The sequence below is a fragment of the Ranitomeya imitator genome, chromosome 1 (genome assembly GCF_032444005.1).
Source record: "Ranitomeya imitator isolate aRanImi1 chromosome 1, aRanImi1.pri, whole genome shotgun sequence".
Taxonomy (NCBI): Eukaryota; Metazoa; Chordata; class Amphibia; order Anura; family Dendrobatidae; genus Ranitomeya; species Ranitomeya imitator.
Genome location: NC_091282.1, coordinates 305,324,440 through 305,341,956, shown reverse-complemented (window position 1 = coordinate 305,341,956; position 17,517 = coordinate 305,324,440). Strand labels below are relative to the sequence as shown.

The following is a 17,517-nucleotide window of genomic DNA, read 5'->3' as shown; positions in this document are numbered from 1 at the left end:
AAAACCCCTGAAGTCTGAATTAAGATGTTCATTTTCCATGATCCAAGTGGAAAACCCAGCCCAACTGTGTTTGACTTTAGGTTTTTAGTATTTTTTTCTCTATAGGCTTTTATGAGTGGGGTCAGGTGGGGCCTGTAAAAAATTTGATTCTACGCATAAAACTGCGACTTATTTCTCCGATTCATCTAGGCTTTTATGTCAGAATTCGTACAGATCTTTGAAAAGTTGCAAACATTTTTTCAAATGCAGAGTTGCGCAAAAATTTTCTGACATGGCGATACACCACAGTTCTGGCCAGAGGTGCATCGACCCCTGATCAAATTCATAACAAGCAGCATTTGTTATGCCACGATCCTACTCCTACCATCGAGTGAAGTAAGATTGTGGAGAGGTGCCCATGGAGGCCTGAAGTGGCATGGATTGGAGTAGGATGGGGCAGATATACAGCACAGCATTACAGAATGCTGTATATCAGGCCAGAAAGGTGGTGGTGGTTGTATCTCATATAGGTCAAACCTGGTGACAGGTTCGAGCTAAGCCCACTGGCATCAGGGGCTTATCTACAGCATTCTGGAATGCTCTAGATAAGCCCCCCGATGTATCCAGAAAGAGGAGAAAAAGAGGTTAGATTATACTCACCTGGGCGGGCGGTCCGGGGCCTCCCATCTTCTTACGATGATGTCCTCCTCTTGTATTCATGCTGCGGCTCCGGCGTACTTTTGCCCTGTTGAGGGCAGAGCAAAGTACTGCAGTGCACAGGCGCCGGGCCTCTCTGACCTTTCTTGGCGCCTGCGCACTGCAGTACTTTGCTTTGCCTTCAACAGGTCAGACAAAGTACGCCTGCGCCAGAGCGTGAAGACAAGAAGAGGACGTCATCGTAAGAAGATGGGAGGCCCCGGACCAGACCGCGACGTCCATTGGACCGCACCGCAGCGGGACCACCCCTGGGTGAGTATAATCTAACCTCTTTTTCTCATCTTTCAGGTTACATTGGGGGGCTTATCTACAGCATTCCAGAATGCTGTAGATAAGCACCTGATGCCAGTGGGCTTACCTCACCTTCGATTTTGGAGGTGAAAGGTTCCCTTTAAGAGGCTTCTCCATTCTGCCCCCTAATAAAAACCTGTGTGAAAAACAATTAGGGTCAAAGTGTTTGTGCACTAAAAAAAATGCATTAAAAAACATTGCACCAAATCAGAACAAAAAAAAAAACAAAAGGGAAGAAAGCAAATAATCAGAGAATGTGCATCTTGGTGGAATGTCACTCTCCACAAGGAGAAGCCTTACCCAATTTAGGTGTAGACACCAGCAAAAAAAAATAAAAAGATGCAGCACTTTCACACATGGGAACGGAACTTGGTCTTATGAGTGAATTCACAGTGACAGAATTGTTGCAGAAATTTAAGGCTATATGCAAACCTTGCAGATTTTACTGTGGAATATTCTGTGCTGATACTGCATTTCTTGGCAGAAAACACAGGTCAGAATCTACGCTTTTCTTGTGTGCTTTTTTTTGCGAATTTGCTGCAGATTTTGTGCCGATTGCTTCCTTTTTTTAACCCCTGCGGATTTCTATTACGGAATAGGAGCAGAAACGCAGCAGATCCACAAAAAGAATTGACATGGTCCTTTTTTGATTCTGCTGCGTTTTCCGTGCTGATTTTTCCGCACCATCAGCACAGCATTCTTTTTGCCATTGATTTACATTGTACTGTAAATCACTTGCGGATCTGCAGCATTTCTGCGGATCCACAGCAAAATCCTCAACATGTGCACATACCCTTAGGGTGCAGTCAGATGGCTGTATAAATCAGTCTGAGTTCGGTGTGCAGTGCATGGACTGGCCGTCGGCTCTACCGCCCCGAGAGTGACAGCTGAATAAAAATAAATTAAAGGGACACTGTCACCTGAATTTGGAGGGAACAATCTTCAGCCATGGAGGCGGGGTTTTTGGGTGTTTGATTCACCCTTTCCTTACCCGCTGGCTGCATGCAATATTGGATTGAAGTTCATTCTCTGTCCTCCATAGTACACACCTGCGCAAGGCAATCTTGCCTTGCGCAGGCATGTACTATGGAGGACAGAGAATGAACTTCAATCCAATATTGCAGCCAGCATGCAGCCAGCGGGTAAGGAAAGGGTGAATCAAACACCCAAAAACCCCGCCTCCATGGCTGAAGATTGTTCCCTCCAAATTCAGGTGACAGTGTCCCTTTAAGCTGTCAAGTTCGGGTCAGGAGAGCCACCGGCCAGTCCGTGCACTGTGTTCCGAACTCGGTCTGATTTATACGGCTGTCTCGCTGCTTACAGGGGAAAATGCTCTGTCCAGTGGACTCACGGGAGAATGCTTTCACAACACTTGTCAAAGCAACCAGCCGAAATCACCACCATGCTCCCCTCATAGAAACACCAGACTCATAACGGTGTCCAACCTATCCTTTCATCACTCTGGTCAACAGGAGAGTTGATCTGTCCCCAGACTACAATGTCCTCACATAAGGGAGCATAGACTACCAAATCAGCTTTAAAGGGCTATTTCCATCTTAACTGTAGATAGGGGATAAGTTGTTGAATATTGGGGACCCCTGCCAATCATGACAACAGTTCAGAAATGCGCTGTTAGAATGAAGCTGTGCCACTGCTCCATTCATCCTATATGGTACTGCCAAAGATATCGTGGGCACTGCACTTTAGCAGTCCCTTAAAAAATTAAAAGGAAGTCTGTGTGCATTTATGGTGGGGGCCCCAGAGGTGCTGATAACACAAACATGAATAAATACCAGCCAGTTCAAACACTTTGATGCCCATGTACTCATTCTGGCAGATTGCCGGCAGTATATGATTACAGTGTAGTGTGAGCCATACTTTGTGGATGGTGCAGAACTATAGAGGCATACAGCACCGCTGCCCAACTGTGCTATGGGGTATTGAAGCTGATTTATAAACTTTTGAGGAACTACAACAACTTAAAAATAACGCTGACATTTTCCCCCAAAGCGTACAAGCTTTATAGGGTGGGCTCTGACTGCAATCATACGTTAGCATTGTGACTGCCGGTCCGGGGACACACAGGACCCCTCCGGGCGGGCCGTGCTTTGTGCAGGAGGACCCTCCAGGCATGCAGCAAGTTCCACTGCATTACATGGAGTCTGATATTAGAAAGCAGACGGGTACCCACACAATGGAGCATCAGCAGCCAGGTGCAGACCTCAATATTAGGACACTGGGCAGTGTGTAAATGTTCTTCTCCTACATGTTATTTTACCTTTAGGAAGGAAGACAGAACAAAGCACATGATGATGACGACAAATATTTTGGTCCAGTTCCTCTTCCTACCATGTTGTCTGTACAGACAGAAGGTGACACTAGTCCTGAAGCCCGGTCCAGAACCCAAAATGATGCGCCCTGCAGCGGTCCTGAGGCCCCGGGACGGTCCCGTTATAGGGGTCATCCAGAGCTCCACAGAAGATGCCCCCATTATAGGGGACCCCTGGAGAAGGGGCACGTCTCCGGGGGATGGCACAGGCCATTGTTTACATAGAGCCCCCATTGTACACAGGAACCGCACAAAGGCGGCAGCAGGTACAATCCACAGCACAATCAGCGGCCGCCATCCTGCCCGCCGCATCCGCCCGCAGTCACCACCGATTACCGGGCCCGCAACGACCTCTGTGCACTCCCACAATGGTCCGCCCGGTGCACAGCCCTCCGGGGCCCAGACAAAGCCGAGACCGCGGCGCCCGGTCAGTACGGCCCAGCACCAACCACATCCCCACCACACCAGCCCCTCTCACCACGAATAGGTCTGCTCGGCCATGGCGGCGTCTCCTCAGGGGGGTCGGGGCTCCGGCCCAGTGTTTGTCAGCGACGGCTCTGAGACTGTGCACACAACATGTCGGCCCGAGCTCAGTTGTCAAGGGGACGGTTATCCCAGGGGGGCAGGCCCATGGCAGACGAGAAGATACAGGCAGCGGGCACCGGACTAACACTGGCGGAGAGGCCGCGGCTGCGCGCTCGGGAGTTACGAGCACAAAGCGCGTCCACAACACGCTCTGCAGGGTACGCGCAGGCGCGGTGAGCCGCGTACGTCACGTGTTTCTCTAGTGGGCGTAGTTATTTACAATCCCTCTGGTCTAGAGGTGCTGAGTGTGGTCACTACTCACTACACACGGTGCGTGAGCGGAGGCGCTCCGGTGTGCGGGGCTCAGGACAATAGCGGACCAGCTCTCCCGGTTTTTTTTATATCCACATTCTGCTTCTTTCTAGGCAATCTCCGTTCCTCCAATCAGTCAGATTGCAGTGGGCATGTAGGAGCAATCGTCTCTGTTCTCAATAACAGAGACTTTTATTTGTACACTGTTGCCTAGGTTACCGACCACTCTGCAATCCCACTGTGGCCGGGTACCTAGGTAAAGAGTGTGCACCCCTAGGCGGCGCTGTACTTTACAGCCCGCTTGTGCCACTCTGAGTTGGCTGGGTAGTTAGATCAGTCTAAGTGCCCTGCTGCAAAAGGCATAGCTACTTCTATGGGAGCACTCCATTCACACGAGTGTCGTGACCACTGGTCCGGACTGTCAGTCTTCAGGAGAACATCGCACCACCCCACCTCCTCGTGACCGCTGGTCCGGACTGTCAGTCTTCAGGAGAACATCGCCCCACCCCACCTCCTCGTGACCGCTGGTCCGGACTGTCAGTCTTCAGGAGACTGTCAGTCTTCAGGAGCACATCGCCCCACCTCGTGACCGCTGGTCCAGACTGTCAGTCTTCAGGAGTGCATCGCTCTACCCCACCTCGTGACCGCTGGTCCGGACTGTCAGTCTTCAGGAGTCCATCACCCCACCTCGTGACCGCTGGTCCAGACTGTCAGTCTTCAGGAGTGCATCGCTCTACCCCACCTCGTGACCGCTGGTCCGGACTATCAGTCTTCAGGAGTCCATCACCCCACCTCCTTGTGACTGCTGGTCCGGACTGTCAGTCTTCAGGAGCACATCGCCCCACCTCCTCATGACCGCTGGTCTGGACTGTCAGTCTTCGGGAGCGCATCGCCCCACCCCACCTCCTCGTGACCGCTGGTCCGGACTGTCAGTCTTCAGGAGCGCATCGCCCCACCCCACCTCCTTGTGACCGCTGGTCCGGACTGTCAGTCTTCAGGAGTGCATCACCCCACCTCCTCGTGACCACTGGTCCGGACTGTCAGTCTTCAGGAGCGCATCGCCCTACCCTACCTCGTGACCGCTGGTCCGGACTGTCAGTCTTTAGGAGTGCATCGTCCCACCCCACCTCTTCAGGACCGTTGGTCCGGATTGTCAGTCTTCAGGAGTGCATCGCCCCACCTCCTTGTGACCGCTGGTCTGGACTGTCAGTCTTCAGGAGCACATCGCCCCACCCCACCTCCTTGTGACCGCTGGTCCGGATTGTCAGTCTTCAGGAGCGCATCGCCCCACCCCACCTCCTTGTGACCGCTGGTACGGACTTTCAGTCTTCAGGAGTGCATCGCCCCACCCCACCTCCTCAGGACCGGAGGTCCAGACTGTAAGTCTTCAGGAATGCATCGCCCCACCCCACCGCCTTGTGACCGCTGGTCCGGACTGTCAGTCTTCAGGAGTGCATCTCCACACCCCACCTCCTCGTGACCGCTGGTCCGAACTGTCAGTCTTCAGGAGTGCATCGCCCTACCCCACCTCCTCATGACCACTGGTCCGGACTGTCAGTCTTCAGGAGCGCATTGCAACACCCCACCTCCTTGTGACTGCTGGTCCAGACTGTCAGTCTTCAGGAGTGCATCGCCCCACCCCACCTACTTGTGACCGCTGGTCCAGACTGTCTGTCTTCAAGAGTGCATCGCCCCACCCCACCTCCTTGTGACCGCTGGTCTAGACTGTCAGTCTTCAGGAGTGCATCGCCCCACCCCACCTACTTGTAACTGCTGGGCCAGACTGTCAGTCTTCAGGAGTGCATCACCCCACCCCACCTACTTGTGACCGCTGGTCCAGACTGTCAGTCTTCAGGAGTGCATCGCTGTTATGAAAGGCAATTCAGTACTACAATGGACATAGCGGTCAGAGCACATACAGTGATCTGACAATAACCCAAAATCATAGAACGAGCTCTGAGACGTGGGAACTCTGCAGACCGCAATCCCTAATCCTCTCCAAACAACACTAGAGGCAGCCGTGGATTGCGCCTAACTCTGCCTATGCAACTCGGCACAGCCTGAGAAACTAACTAGCCTGAAGATAGAAAATAAGCCTACCTTGCCTCAGAGAAATACCCCAAAGGAAAAGGCAGCCCCCCACATATAATGACTGTGAGTTAAGATGAAAAGACAAACGTAGAGATGAAATAGATTCAGCAAAGTGAGGCCTCGACTTTCTTAACAGAACGAGGATAGAAAAGGTAACTTTGCGGTCTACACAAAACCCTAAAGAAAACCACGCAAAGGGGGCAAAAAGACCCTCCGTACCGAACTAACGGCACGGAGGTACACCCTTTGCGTCCCAGAGCTTCCAGCAACAAATTAGACAAGCTGGACAGAAAAAATAGCAAACAAATAGCAAAGAAGAACTTAGCTATGCAGAGCAGCAGGCCACAAGAATGATCCAGGGAAAAGCAAGTCCAACACTGGAACATTGACAGGAAGCCAGGATCAAAGCATTAGGTAGAGTTAAGTAGAGAAGCACCTAACGACCTCACCAGATCACCTGAGGGAGGAAACTCAGAAGCCGCAGTACCACTTCCCTCCACCAACAGAAGCTCACAGAGAGAATCAGCCGAAGTACCACTTGTGACCACAGGAGGGAGCTCTGCCACAGAATTCACAACACATCGCCCCACCCCACCTCCTTGTGACCGCTGGTCTGGACTGTCAGTCTTCAGGAGTGCATTGCCGCACTCCACCTCCTTGTGACTGCTGGTCCAGACTGTCAGTCTTCAGGAGTGCATCGGCCCAACCCACCTCCTTGTGACCGCTGGTACGGACTGTCAGTCTTCAGGAGTGCATCGCCCTACCCCACCTCCTCGTGACCGCTGGTCCGGACTGTCAGTCTTCAGGAGCGCATCGCCCTACCCTGTTATGTTTGCTAATGACAGGTGTTATGAAGGCAATCCAGAAACACAGTGTGCTTAGCGATCAGAGCGCACACAGTGATCTGACAAATACCCAAAAATACAAGAACGAGCTCTGAGACGTGGAAACTCTGTAGACTGCACACCTGATCCTATCCTAAACACAACTAAAAGCGGCTGTGGATTGCGCCTAACAACTACCTAGGCAACTCGGCACAGCCTAAGAAACTAGCTAGCCTGAAGATAGAAAAATAGGCCTGACTTGCCCCAGAGAAATTCCCCAAAGGAAAAGGCAGCCCCCCACATATAATGACTGTGAGTAAGATGAAAAGACAAAACGTAGGGATGAAATAGATTCAGCAAAGTGGGGCCCGATATTCTAGGACAGAGCGAGGACAGTAAAGCGAACTTTGCAGTCTACAAAAAACCCTAAAGCAAAACCAAAGGGGGCAAATAAAACCACCGTGCCGAACTAACGGCACGGCGGTACACCCTTTGCGTCTCAGAGTTTCCAGCAAAACAAAAGACAAGCTGGACAGAAAAAAAGCAACAAAAAAGCAAAAGGCACTTAGCTATACAGAGCAGCAGGTCACAGGAACAATCAGGAGAAGCTCAGATCCAACACTGAAACATTGACAAGGAGCAAGGATAGCAGCATCAGGCGGAGTTAAGTAATGAAGCAGTTAACGAGCTCACCAGAACACCTGAGGGAGGAAGCTCAGAAGCTGCAGTACCACTTGTGACCACAGGAGTGAATTCAGCCACAGAATTCACAACAGTACCCCCCCCCTTGAGGAGGGGTCACCGAACCCTCACCAGAGCCCCCAGGCCGACCAGGATGAGCCGCATGAAAGGCACGAACAAGATCGGAAGCATGAACATCAGAGGCAAAAACCCAGGAATTATCTTCCTGAGCATAACCCTTCCATTTAACCAGATACTGGAGTTTCCGTCTAGAAACACGAGAATCCAAAATCTTCTCCACAATATACTCCAATTCCCCCTCCACCAAAACCGGGGCAGGAGGCTCAACAGATGGAACCATAGGTGCCACGTATCTCCGCAACAACGACCTATGGAATACATTATGTATGGAAAAGGAGTCTGGGAGGGTCAAACGAAAAGACACAGGATTGAGAACCTCAGAAATCCTATACGGACCAATAAAACGAGGTTTAAATTTAGGAGAGGAAACCTTCATAGGAATATGACGAGAAGATAACCAAACCAGATCCCCAACACGAAGTCGGGGACCCACACGGCGTCTGCGATTAGCGAAAAGTTGAGCCTTCTCCTGGGACAAGGAGACACGCAAAGGGGGCAAAAAAAAACCCACCGTGCCGAACTAACGGCACGGCGGTACACCCTTTGCGTCTCAGAGCTTCCAGCAAAACAAAAGACAAGCTGGACAGAAAAAAAGCAACAAAAAAGCAAAAGGCACTTAGCTATACAGAGCAGCAGGTCACAGGAACAATCAGGAGAAGCTCAGATCCAACACTGAAACATTGACAAGGAGCAAGGATAGCAGCATCAGGCGGAGTTAAGTAATGAAGCAGTTAACGAGCTCACCAGAACACCTGAGGGAGGAAGCTCAGAAGCTGCAGTACCACTTGTGACCACAGGAGTGAATTCAGCCACAGAATTCACAACACTACCCCACCTCCTTGTGACCGCTGGTCCGGACTGTCAGTCTTCAGGAGCGCATCGCCACACCCCACCTCCTTGTGACCGTTGGTCCAGACTGTTAGGCTTCAGGAGTGCATCACCCCACCTACTTGTGACCGCTGGTCCAGACTGTCTGTCTTCAGGAGTGCATCGCCCCACCCCACCTCCTCGTGACCGCTGGTCTGGACTGTAAGTCTTCAGGAGGGTATCGCCCCACACTACCTCCTTGTGACGGCTGGTCCAGATTGTCAGTCTTCAGGAGTGCATCGCCCCACCTCCTTGTGACCGCTGGTCTGGACTGTCAGTCTTCAGGAGCGCATCACCCCACCCCACCTCCTTGTGACCGCTGGTCCGGACTGTCAGTCTTCAGGGGCGCATCGCCGCACCCCACCTCCTTGTGACCGCTGGTCCAGACCTTCAGTCTTCAGGAGCGCATCGACCCCCCCCCCCCCCCACCTCCTTGTGACCGCTGGTGCAGACCTTCAGTCTTCAGGAGCGCATCGCCCCCCCCCACCTCCTAGTGATCGCTGGTCCAGACTTTCAGTCTTCAGGAGTGCATCGCCCCACCCCACCTCCTCAGGACCGCAGGTCCAGACTAAGTCTTCAGGAGCACATCGCCCCACCACACCTCCTCATGAGCGCTGGTCTGCACTGTCAGTCTTCAGGAGTGCATCACCCCACCTCCTGCTGACAGAAGCCGAGCACTCCTTAAAGCAGTTGTCCACTACTTGGACAACTTCTCACACCCCTCAATTGGCTCCCATAACACAATATTCACCTCCTGTGGTGGCACCGTTCCTGCGTTGTTGGCACTCCGTCTCCTGTAGCTCCCGTGTAGCTGTTGTGACAATCAGTGCTGGCGTCACTGTCTCCACCTCCTGTCAAATTGAGCATGAAGAAGAAGTCCGAGATCAGCTGCAGCGCTAATTTCCTGTTCGATTTGTCCGAAGTCGGAGACAGCGAGGCCAACGCTGATTGGGTGTCAGCGTCACTTTTCACAGCAGCAGCAACAGAGCCCCGAGACCAGCACAACAGGAACGACGCCGGCACGGGAGGGGAGTATAGGCTTGAGTATTTTATGGGGGCCGGACATTTGCATCAAGAAGGAGATGTCCTGGTAGTGGATAACCCCTTTTTGGCTGAAGACGCAAACAACCCTTTAAAGGGAAACTCATGTCACTAAGTGGTATTTAACTGCTGGTATAGCATTAATCTGTAGGTTAATAGTGTTATATAGCTGTCTGGCCACCTTAGTGAAAGTGCGGCTACCGGGAGAAAATTAACGCTTTCAGTCTTAGGCCGGAGTCACACTACAGCGAGATATGGCAGAGTCTCGCAGGTTAAAAACAAGCTCTGGCACCAGCACTCCAGAGCGGAGCGTGCGGCCGCATAGCAATACATGGAGCTGCACGCTCCACTCCTGAGTGTCGGCGCTAGAACTCGGTTTTAACCTGCGAGACTCGGCCGTATCTCGCTGTAGTGTGACTCCGGCCTTAGAGGCGCGTCGGTGCAGCTACAATCATCACAGTATTTGGAGCAGCGGCTGTGGGAATGCCCCGGAACTTTGACAGCTCAATCTGTACAGATGCATGGCTCCCAAGAGGAACAAAGTTCATTTTCTCCCGGCAGCCACTCTTTTAGTAAGGCAGCAGAACAGCTTTTTTTACACTATTTGGCTGCCGTCACACATTCAGTATTTGGTAAGTATTTTACCTCAGTATCTGTAAGCCAAAACCAGGAGTGGGTGATAAATGCAGAAGAGGTGACTTGTTTCTATTATACTTTTCCTCTAAGGGCTCCTTTCCACTTGCGAGACATACGTCCGTGTTGCGCAGGTTAAAACCAAGCTCTGGCGCCGGCACTTGGGAGCGGAGCATGCAGCCGCACAGCAACAGATGGAGCTGCACGCTCCGCTCTGGAGTGCCGGCGCCAGAGGAGGGTTTTAACCTGCGAGACTCGGACATATGTCTCGCAAGTGGAAAGGAGCCTTAATTGTTCCACTCCTGGTTTTGGCTTACAAATACTGATGTAAAATACTGACCGTGTGATGGCAGCCTTAGCCTAAGGGCATTTGGGGACACGGCCTGTTCCCTTTAAGGTTGGGTTCACACATGCGTTGGGTTACTGCAGCCAGTTTCCCAAGCAGCGTTTGGACCACGTTCACTTCTGCCTCAATCACAGACAGTGGCTTACCATGAAGCTTGTGGGACCCAATGCAAAGTCTTCTGCAGGTATTGGCCAAAGGGACCTTTTGGGCCCCCTTAGCTCCAGGGCCAAAGTAAAATTGCATCCTCCGGACTCGATATACCTGCACCTCTGATCGCAGATTCGGTCGTAAAACCTGGACAGCTTAGTGCAGCAGTCAGTTTTTTAAGTGATTAATACTATAATGAAAAACCATCAAAGTCCATTGGGACAATGGAGCTCTTTATGGCCATTAGGTAGATCAAGGACTGTACTTTAACCCCTTAAAGAGATTGTGTTTTTAAAGTTCCTTAGATGGATACACCCTATTGTACAGAGATTACTTTTCACTAGTCATCTCATTTTTATTGCATGCAGAATTACAATGAAGGGTAAAAGTCAGTTTTACCTATGAAATGTTAGGTTCTTTAGGTGGCCATGCAGATTAGACTAATATTGGTGGAAGTGACATTTCCTGATGACAAATGTCAGGAAAGAGAAGTATTAGGTAGTGGGATTTTAACATTCACAATCTCTTTGTACTCAGATGAGATAAGCCATGTCTGGCAGCAGTTTATCGGCCTACAGACCACTTATGCGCTCTGCCATGCTGTGTATCGGGGGTTCGAAGGAATAACTGGAGACCGAATGATCATTGAGCTGACATCTAAAGTATATGGCAACTTTCCCGTCTGTAGGCAACACACTCAATATTGTTGTTTTTCTCGCACCTGGATTCAGTAAAATCACCAGAAACATGTTTTTACAGTATTTATTTTACTCGATTATATAGCACCAATAGTTTCCACAGTGCTTCAAACTAAAAAACCTTATTAATTAAATAAGAGGCCAGTCACCATACATAACTCATTCAATCCAGAGGATCAGTTGGAAATAAATAAAAAGTTACATTTGCACATAATATGGTACATTGTTCTGCCTTTTCTTTAAGGAAGAAAGAAGAAGAAAACAAGTAATTTTACATTTCTCCTCCATCCAGTGAGTGTTGCCTAGCCTGATTTTCCTGCTTTACTAGTCCCTGGACACTGAAGAAACAGGTTATTGGTATAAAATCTATTATCTTCTTTAAAGGGAACATGTCAGCTGATCCAATTCTATGGCAGCATTAATCAGAGGCCAGCTTCTGCATTGCCAACACCTATAGTTTTCTCTGGAAAACTGCCCCCCCTTAGAGAAAAAGATAGATGAAAGCGCATTTGGAATTGACATGACTAGTTCAAGAGGCTGGTCTCCGAAAACTTCTCCCCTCCTGCTCAGCTAGGCTGACAGACCTGTTCCTGCACAGTCACATATAGGGAGAGACCTGTCAGTCTAGATGAGCCTGCGGGGTGTGCCTCTTGGATTCATCATCACTACGTTTTCTTTGAAACAGCATTTCAGAGTATAATGGTGCTTTGAGCAGAATGAATCAGCAGATAGCTTCCCTTTTGGGCAGGTGCAGGCAACCACAGATTCTCTCATCCTAGAGAATTGGGACAATTATGCTAATAAAACGCCTATCAGAGTGTGACCTGATTGTCTTGGATGTGGAGAAAATGTAGAAAAAAAATTCTCCATCTTCTCCATGTATCCGTCTGTGGAAATTAGACTGCACTCAGATGTCATCCAAGTGCAGTCTGATGGTTTGCAAGGAGTCATTGACTTGTATGGCCGGGGGCAATCTGAATATTGGGTCAAACCTGGGAATGCAGCATTTTTTTCCGCAGACGGGCTTTGTCCAAAGAAAAAATCGGACATGTGCATGGTCCAATAGACTAACATTGGTCCCAGTGCATTCCAATGTTTTGTAGGATCGCACTCAAACTGAAAATATGCTCATCTGCACCTGCACTTAGATTACATTCCCACGATGAGCAGAGGCGTAGCTAGAGCTTTTGCCGCCCGGGGCTGTTCCCGAGTTTGGCGCCCCCCCATCCCCCCCCCAGCTCAATACACACAAAGGTTACCAAAAATGGTTTTCCTGTTTTGTAGAACTTAAACTGGGCCTAATGGTGTCACCCCCACATGCCACACCTGTGACTTAATACCACCACACCATGACCAGGCCACATAGTGACCGAATAATACTACATACAAGGGACAAATACCACCGCACCATTTCCAGACCACATATTACCACCACATAGTGACTGAATACTACAATACTGATCAGTAATAAAAAAAAAACACAATACTATCACCATAAGTGCCAGTATTCACAGGAGATCTGTACTTAGTATGCAGTGTCTGTGTAGAGGTAATACAGAGATCGCTGGTGACATTATACACAGGACCTCTATATAGTATACAGTGTATAGTGTCAGTGTATAGGTAACACTGACTCACCAGTGACGTCTCTAGGTGAAGTCCTTCATCTTTCATCCAGCACAGACCGCCATCATTCCTTCCAGCCAGGACTCGTTTCTGCAGGAAATAACACAGTTATCTCGAGCTCCGCTTGCAGAACACATTACTTAATTTTTCACAACTTCTACATTACACCACATGAAGAAAAAAAGGTGATATAGTGTCACTCTGCACAGTAACAGGACCGCCCCCCCATTTAAAACAGTATACTCAAAAAATAAAATAAATACATCACTGCAGTAACAATATCCCTTAATTATTCCCTATGGTAATAATATTCCCCACCCTGGCCCCGTTTATCTCATTCCTGGCTCCAGCCATATGTTGTCGTATCCTGCCCTCATGAGTATCCATTCTACCCCATATGATCTCCCCATCCTGCCCCACCAGCCTCCATCGTATCCGTCCTGCCCCATGATCCAATCCTGCCCCGTGTCTCCAATCATGCCCCGTATCTACATTCTGTCCATGCCTCAAGTCCTGCCCCCAGTGTGTCCAGCATATTACCCCCATGTTGTCCAGCAATCTGCCCCAGTGTGTGCAGCATATTACCCCCATGTTGTCCAGCAATCTGCCCCAGTGTGACCAGCATATTACCCCCAGTGTGTCCAGCAATCTGCCCCAGTATGTCCAGCATATTACCCCCAGTGTGTCCAGCAATCTGCCCTCAGTGTGTCCAGCAATCTGCCCTCAGTGTGTCCAGCAATCTGCCCCAGTGTCCAGCCTTTCCCCAGTGTGTCCAGCAGTCTGCCCCAGTGTGTCCAGCATATTACCCCCAGTGTCCAGCATTGCCCCAGTGTGTCCAGTATATTACCCCCAGTGTGTCCAGCAATCTGCCCCAGTGTCCAGCATTGCCCCAGTGTGTCCAGAAGTCTGCCCCAGGGTCTCCAGCATTGCCTCAATCTGTCCAGAAATCTGCCCCAGGGTCTCCAGTATTGCCCCAGTGTGTCCAGCAATCTGCCCCAGGGTCTCCAGTATTGCCCCAGTGTGTCCAGCAATCTGCCCCATGGTCTCCTGTATTGCCCCAGTGTGTCCAGCATTCTGCCCCATGGTCTCCAGTATTGCCCCGGTGTGTCCAGCAATCTGCCCCATGGTCTCCAGTATTGCCCCAGTATGTCCAGAAGTCTGCCCCAGGGTCTCCAGCATTGCCTCAATGTGTCCTGAAATCTGCCCCATGGTCTCCAGTATTCAGTGTATCCAGCATTCTGCCCCATAGTCTCCTGTACTGCCCCAGTGTGTCCAGCATTCTGCCCCATGGTCTCCAGTATTGCCCCAGTGTGTCCAGCATTCTGCCCCATGGTCTCCAGTATTGCCCCAGTGTGTCCAGCAATCTGCCCCATAGTCTCCTGTATTGCCCCAGTGTGTCCAGCAATCTGCCCCATGGTCTCCTGTATTGCCCCAGTGTGTCCAGCAATCTGCTCCATGGTCTCCTGTATTGCCCCAGTGTGTCCAGCATTCTGCCCCATGGTCTCCAGTATTGCCCCGGTGTGTCCAGCAATCTGCCCCATGGTCTCCAGTATTGCCCCAGTATGTCCAGAAGTCTGCCCCAGGGTCTCCAGCATTGCCTCAATGTGTCCTGAAATCTGCCCCATGGTCTCCAGTATTCAGTGTATCCAGCATTCTGCCCCATAGTCTCCTGTACTGCCCCAGTGTGTCCAGCATTCTGCCCCATGGTCTCCAGTATTGCCCCAGTGTGTCCAGCATTCTGCCCCATGGTCTCCAGCATTGCCTCAATGTGTCCTGAAATCTGCCCCATGGTCTCCAGTATTCAGTGTATCCAGCATTCTGCCCCATAGTCTCCTGTACTGCCCCAGTGTGTCCAGCATTCTGCCCCATGGTCTCCAGTATTGCCCCAGTGTGTCCAGCATTCTGCCCCATGGTCTCCAGTATTGCCCCAGTGTGTCCAGCAATCTGCCCCATAGTCTCCTGTATTGCCCCAGTGTGTCCAGCAATCTGCCCCATGGTCTCCTGTATTGCCCCAGTGTGTCCAGCAATCTGCTCCATGGTCTCCTGTATTGCCCCAGTGTGTCCAGCATTCTGCCCCATGGTCTCCAGTATTGCCCCAGTGTGTCCAGCAATCTGCCCCATAGTCTCCTGTATTGCCCCAGTGTGTCCAGCAATCTGCCCCATGGTCTCCTGTATTGCCCCAGTGTGTCCAGCAATCTGCTCCATGGTCTCCTGTATTGCCCCAGTGTGTCCAGCAATCTGCCCCATAGTCTCCTGTATTGCCCCAGTGTGTCCAGCAATCTGCCCCATGGTCTCCTGTATTGCCCCAGTGTGTCCAGCATTCTGCCCCATGGTCTCCAGTACTGCCCCAGTGTGTCCAGCAATCTGCCCCATGGTCTCCAGCATTGCCCCAGCCCCAGACAGTCAGACATAAAGAAAAAAAAAAAAAAGTAAAATCCTCACCTCTCCCGTTCCCAGCGCAGGTCCGGTGCAGTCAGCGTCTCTCCGGCTCTGCGACGCTCAGGACAGAGAGGCAGAGCGGCGCGCACAGTAGTGACGTCATCGCGCCCTCTGCTCTGAGACGTCGCAGAGTCAGAGGACGCTGAAGCCGCAGGAACCAGGAGAGGTGAGTATTAGAGCGGGGGGCGGGACCCGGGGGTGGGGGGAGCTGGCCCTGGTCGTGGCGGCGGACGGCGCCGCCCGAAGATTTAAAGGGGCGTCTTTTTTTTTTTTTTTTTTATCTTCTTCTCCTGCAGCGCCGGCCGCCCCTAGCATTGTGCCGCCCGGGGCGGACCGACCCCCCCGCACCCCCCTTCCTACGCCACTGACGATGAGCTTATAGTGAGTTATTGATGTTACAGATCTTTTGTAGCCATTAATTAAAATAGGTTACTTGCATTTTTTCCAGAATACGCAGCATGAAAAAGTCATCAAAAACTCATCGTGGGTAGTCTTAGGCTGGTTTCACATGTCCTGATATCTCCAATACGGGAAAAACCGGTACCGGAGATATCCGTGTCCGTGTGTGTACTACGTGTGACACACGTGTGGCAACCGTGTGCCACGTCAGTACCACACGAACTAAGCATGGTTTAATATAGAACATTAAAGGAGTCTGTGTAATTTTTTTCAAATAAAGAACTTTATTCTGGCTGTGTCTTTATTTAACATTACAACTACAGAATTAGTAATGGAGAGGTGTCTTATAGAGGTGGCTTTTTCTGGGCAGATGCGGGCTGCTGTTTTTAGGCTGGAGGGCCTATATCAATGGCCCCTTACCAGCCTGAGAACAGCAGCCCCCAGCTGTGAGCTTTAGCAAGGCTGGTTATCAAAAATGGGGGGACCCCATGCCATTTTTTTAAATTATGTATTTAAATAATAAAAAAAAAACAGTATTGGGACCACTCTATTCCTGATAACCAACCTTGCAGAAGCTGACAACTGGTTGGCTCAATAAAATAGGGGGGAACCCACGTTGGGTTTTTCATTTATTTCCAAACTATCGCAGCCGGTGGCTGTGGAATACCCCGATCATCATAAAAAATTCCAGATTTATTGAGAACTAGATGGTGGCCCGATTCTAACGCATCGGGTATTCTAGAATATGCATGTCCACATAGTATATTGCCCAGCCACGTAGTATATTACCCAGCCACGTAGTATATTGCCCAGCCACGTAGTACATTGCACAGCCCACGTAGTATATTGCCCAGCCACGTAGTATATTGCCCAGCCACGTAGTATATTGCCCAGCCACGTAGTATATTGCCCAGCCACGTAGTATATTGCCCAGTCATGTAGTATATTGCCCAGTCACGTAGTATATTGCCCAGCCACGTAGTATATTGCCCAGCCACTTAGTATATTGCCCAGTCATGTAGTATATTGCCCAGCCACGTAGTATATTGCCCAGTCACGTAGTATATTGCCCAGCCACGTAGTTTATTGCCCAGTCACGTAGTACAGTTAGGTCCATATATATTTGGAGAGCGACAACATTTTTCTAATTTTGGTTATAGACATTACCACAATGAATTTTAAACAAAACTATGCAGATACAGTTGAAGTTCAGACTTCCAGCTTTCATTTGAGGGTATCCACATTAAAATTGGATGAGGGGTTTAGGAGTTTCAGCTCCTTAACATGTGCCACCCTGTTTTTAAAGGGACCAAAAGTAATTGGACAGATTCAATCATTTTAAATAAAATGTACATTTTTAGTACTTGGTTGAAAACCCTTTGTTAGCAATGACTGCCTGAAGGCTTGAACTCATGGACATCACCAGACGCT

General features: G+C 50.3%; 1 protein-coding gene across 1 annotated transcript in view; it reads right to left on the bottom strand.

Annotated features, from left to right (window-relative positions):
• SPPL3 (signal peptide peptidase like 3) overlaps nt 1–4,042 on the bottom strand; it is a 129,517-nt gene extending 125,475 nt beyond the window's left edge. Inside the window, exon 1 of the mRNA XM_069757952.1 lies at nt 3,795–4,042. Within this exon, the coding sequence (XP_069614053.1) occupies nt 3,795–3,817 (23 nt within the window). The 5' untranslated portion in view covers nt 3,818–4,042. The remainder of the gene's footprint in view (nt 1–3,794) is intronic.
• Between the last annotated feature and the right edge of the window lie 13,475 nt (nt 4,043–17,517).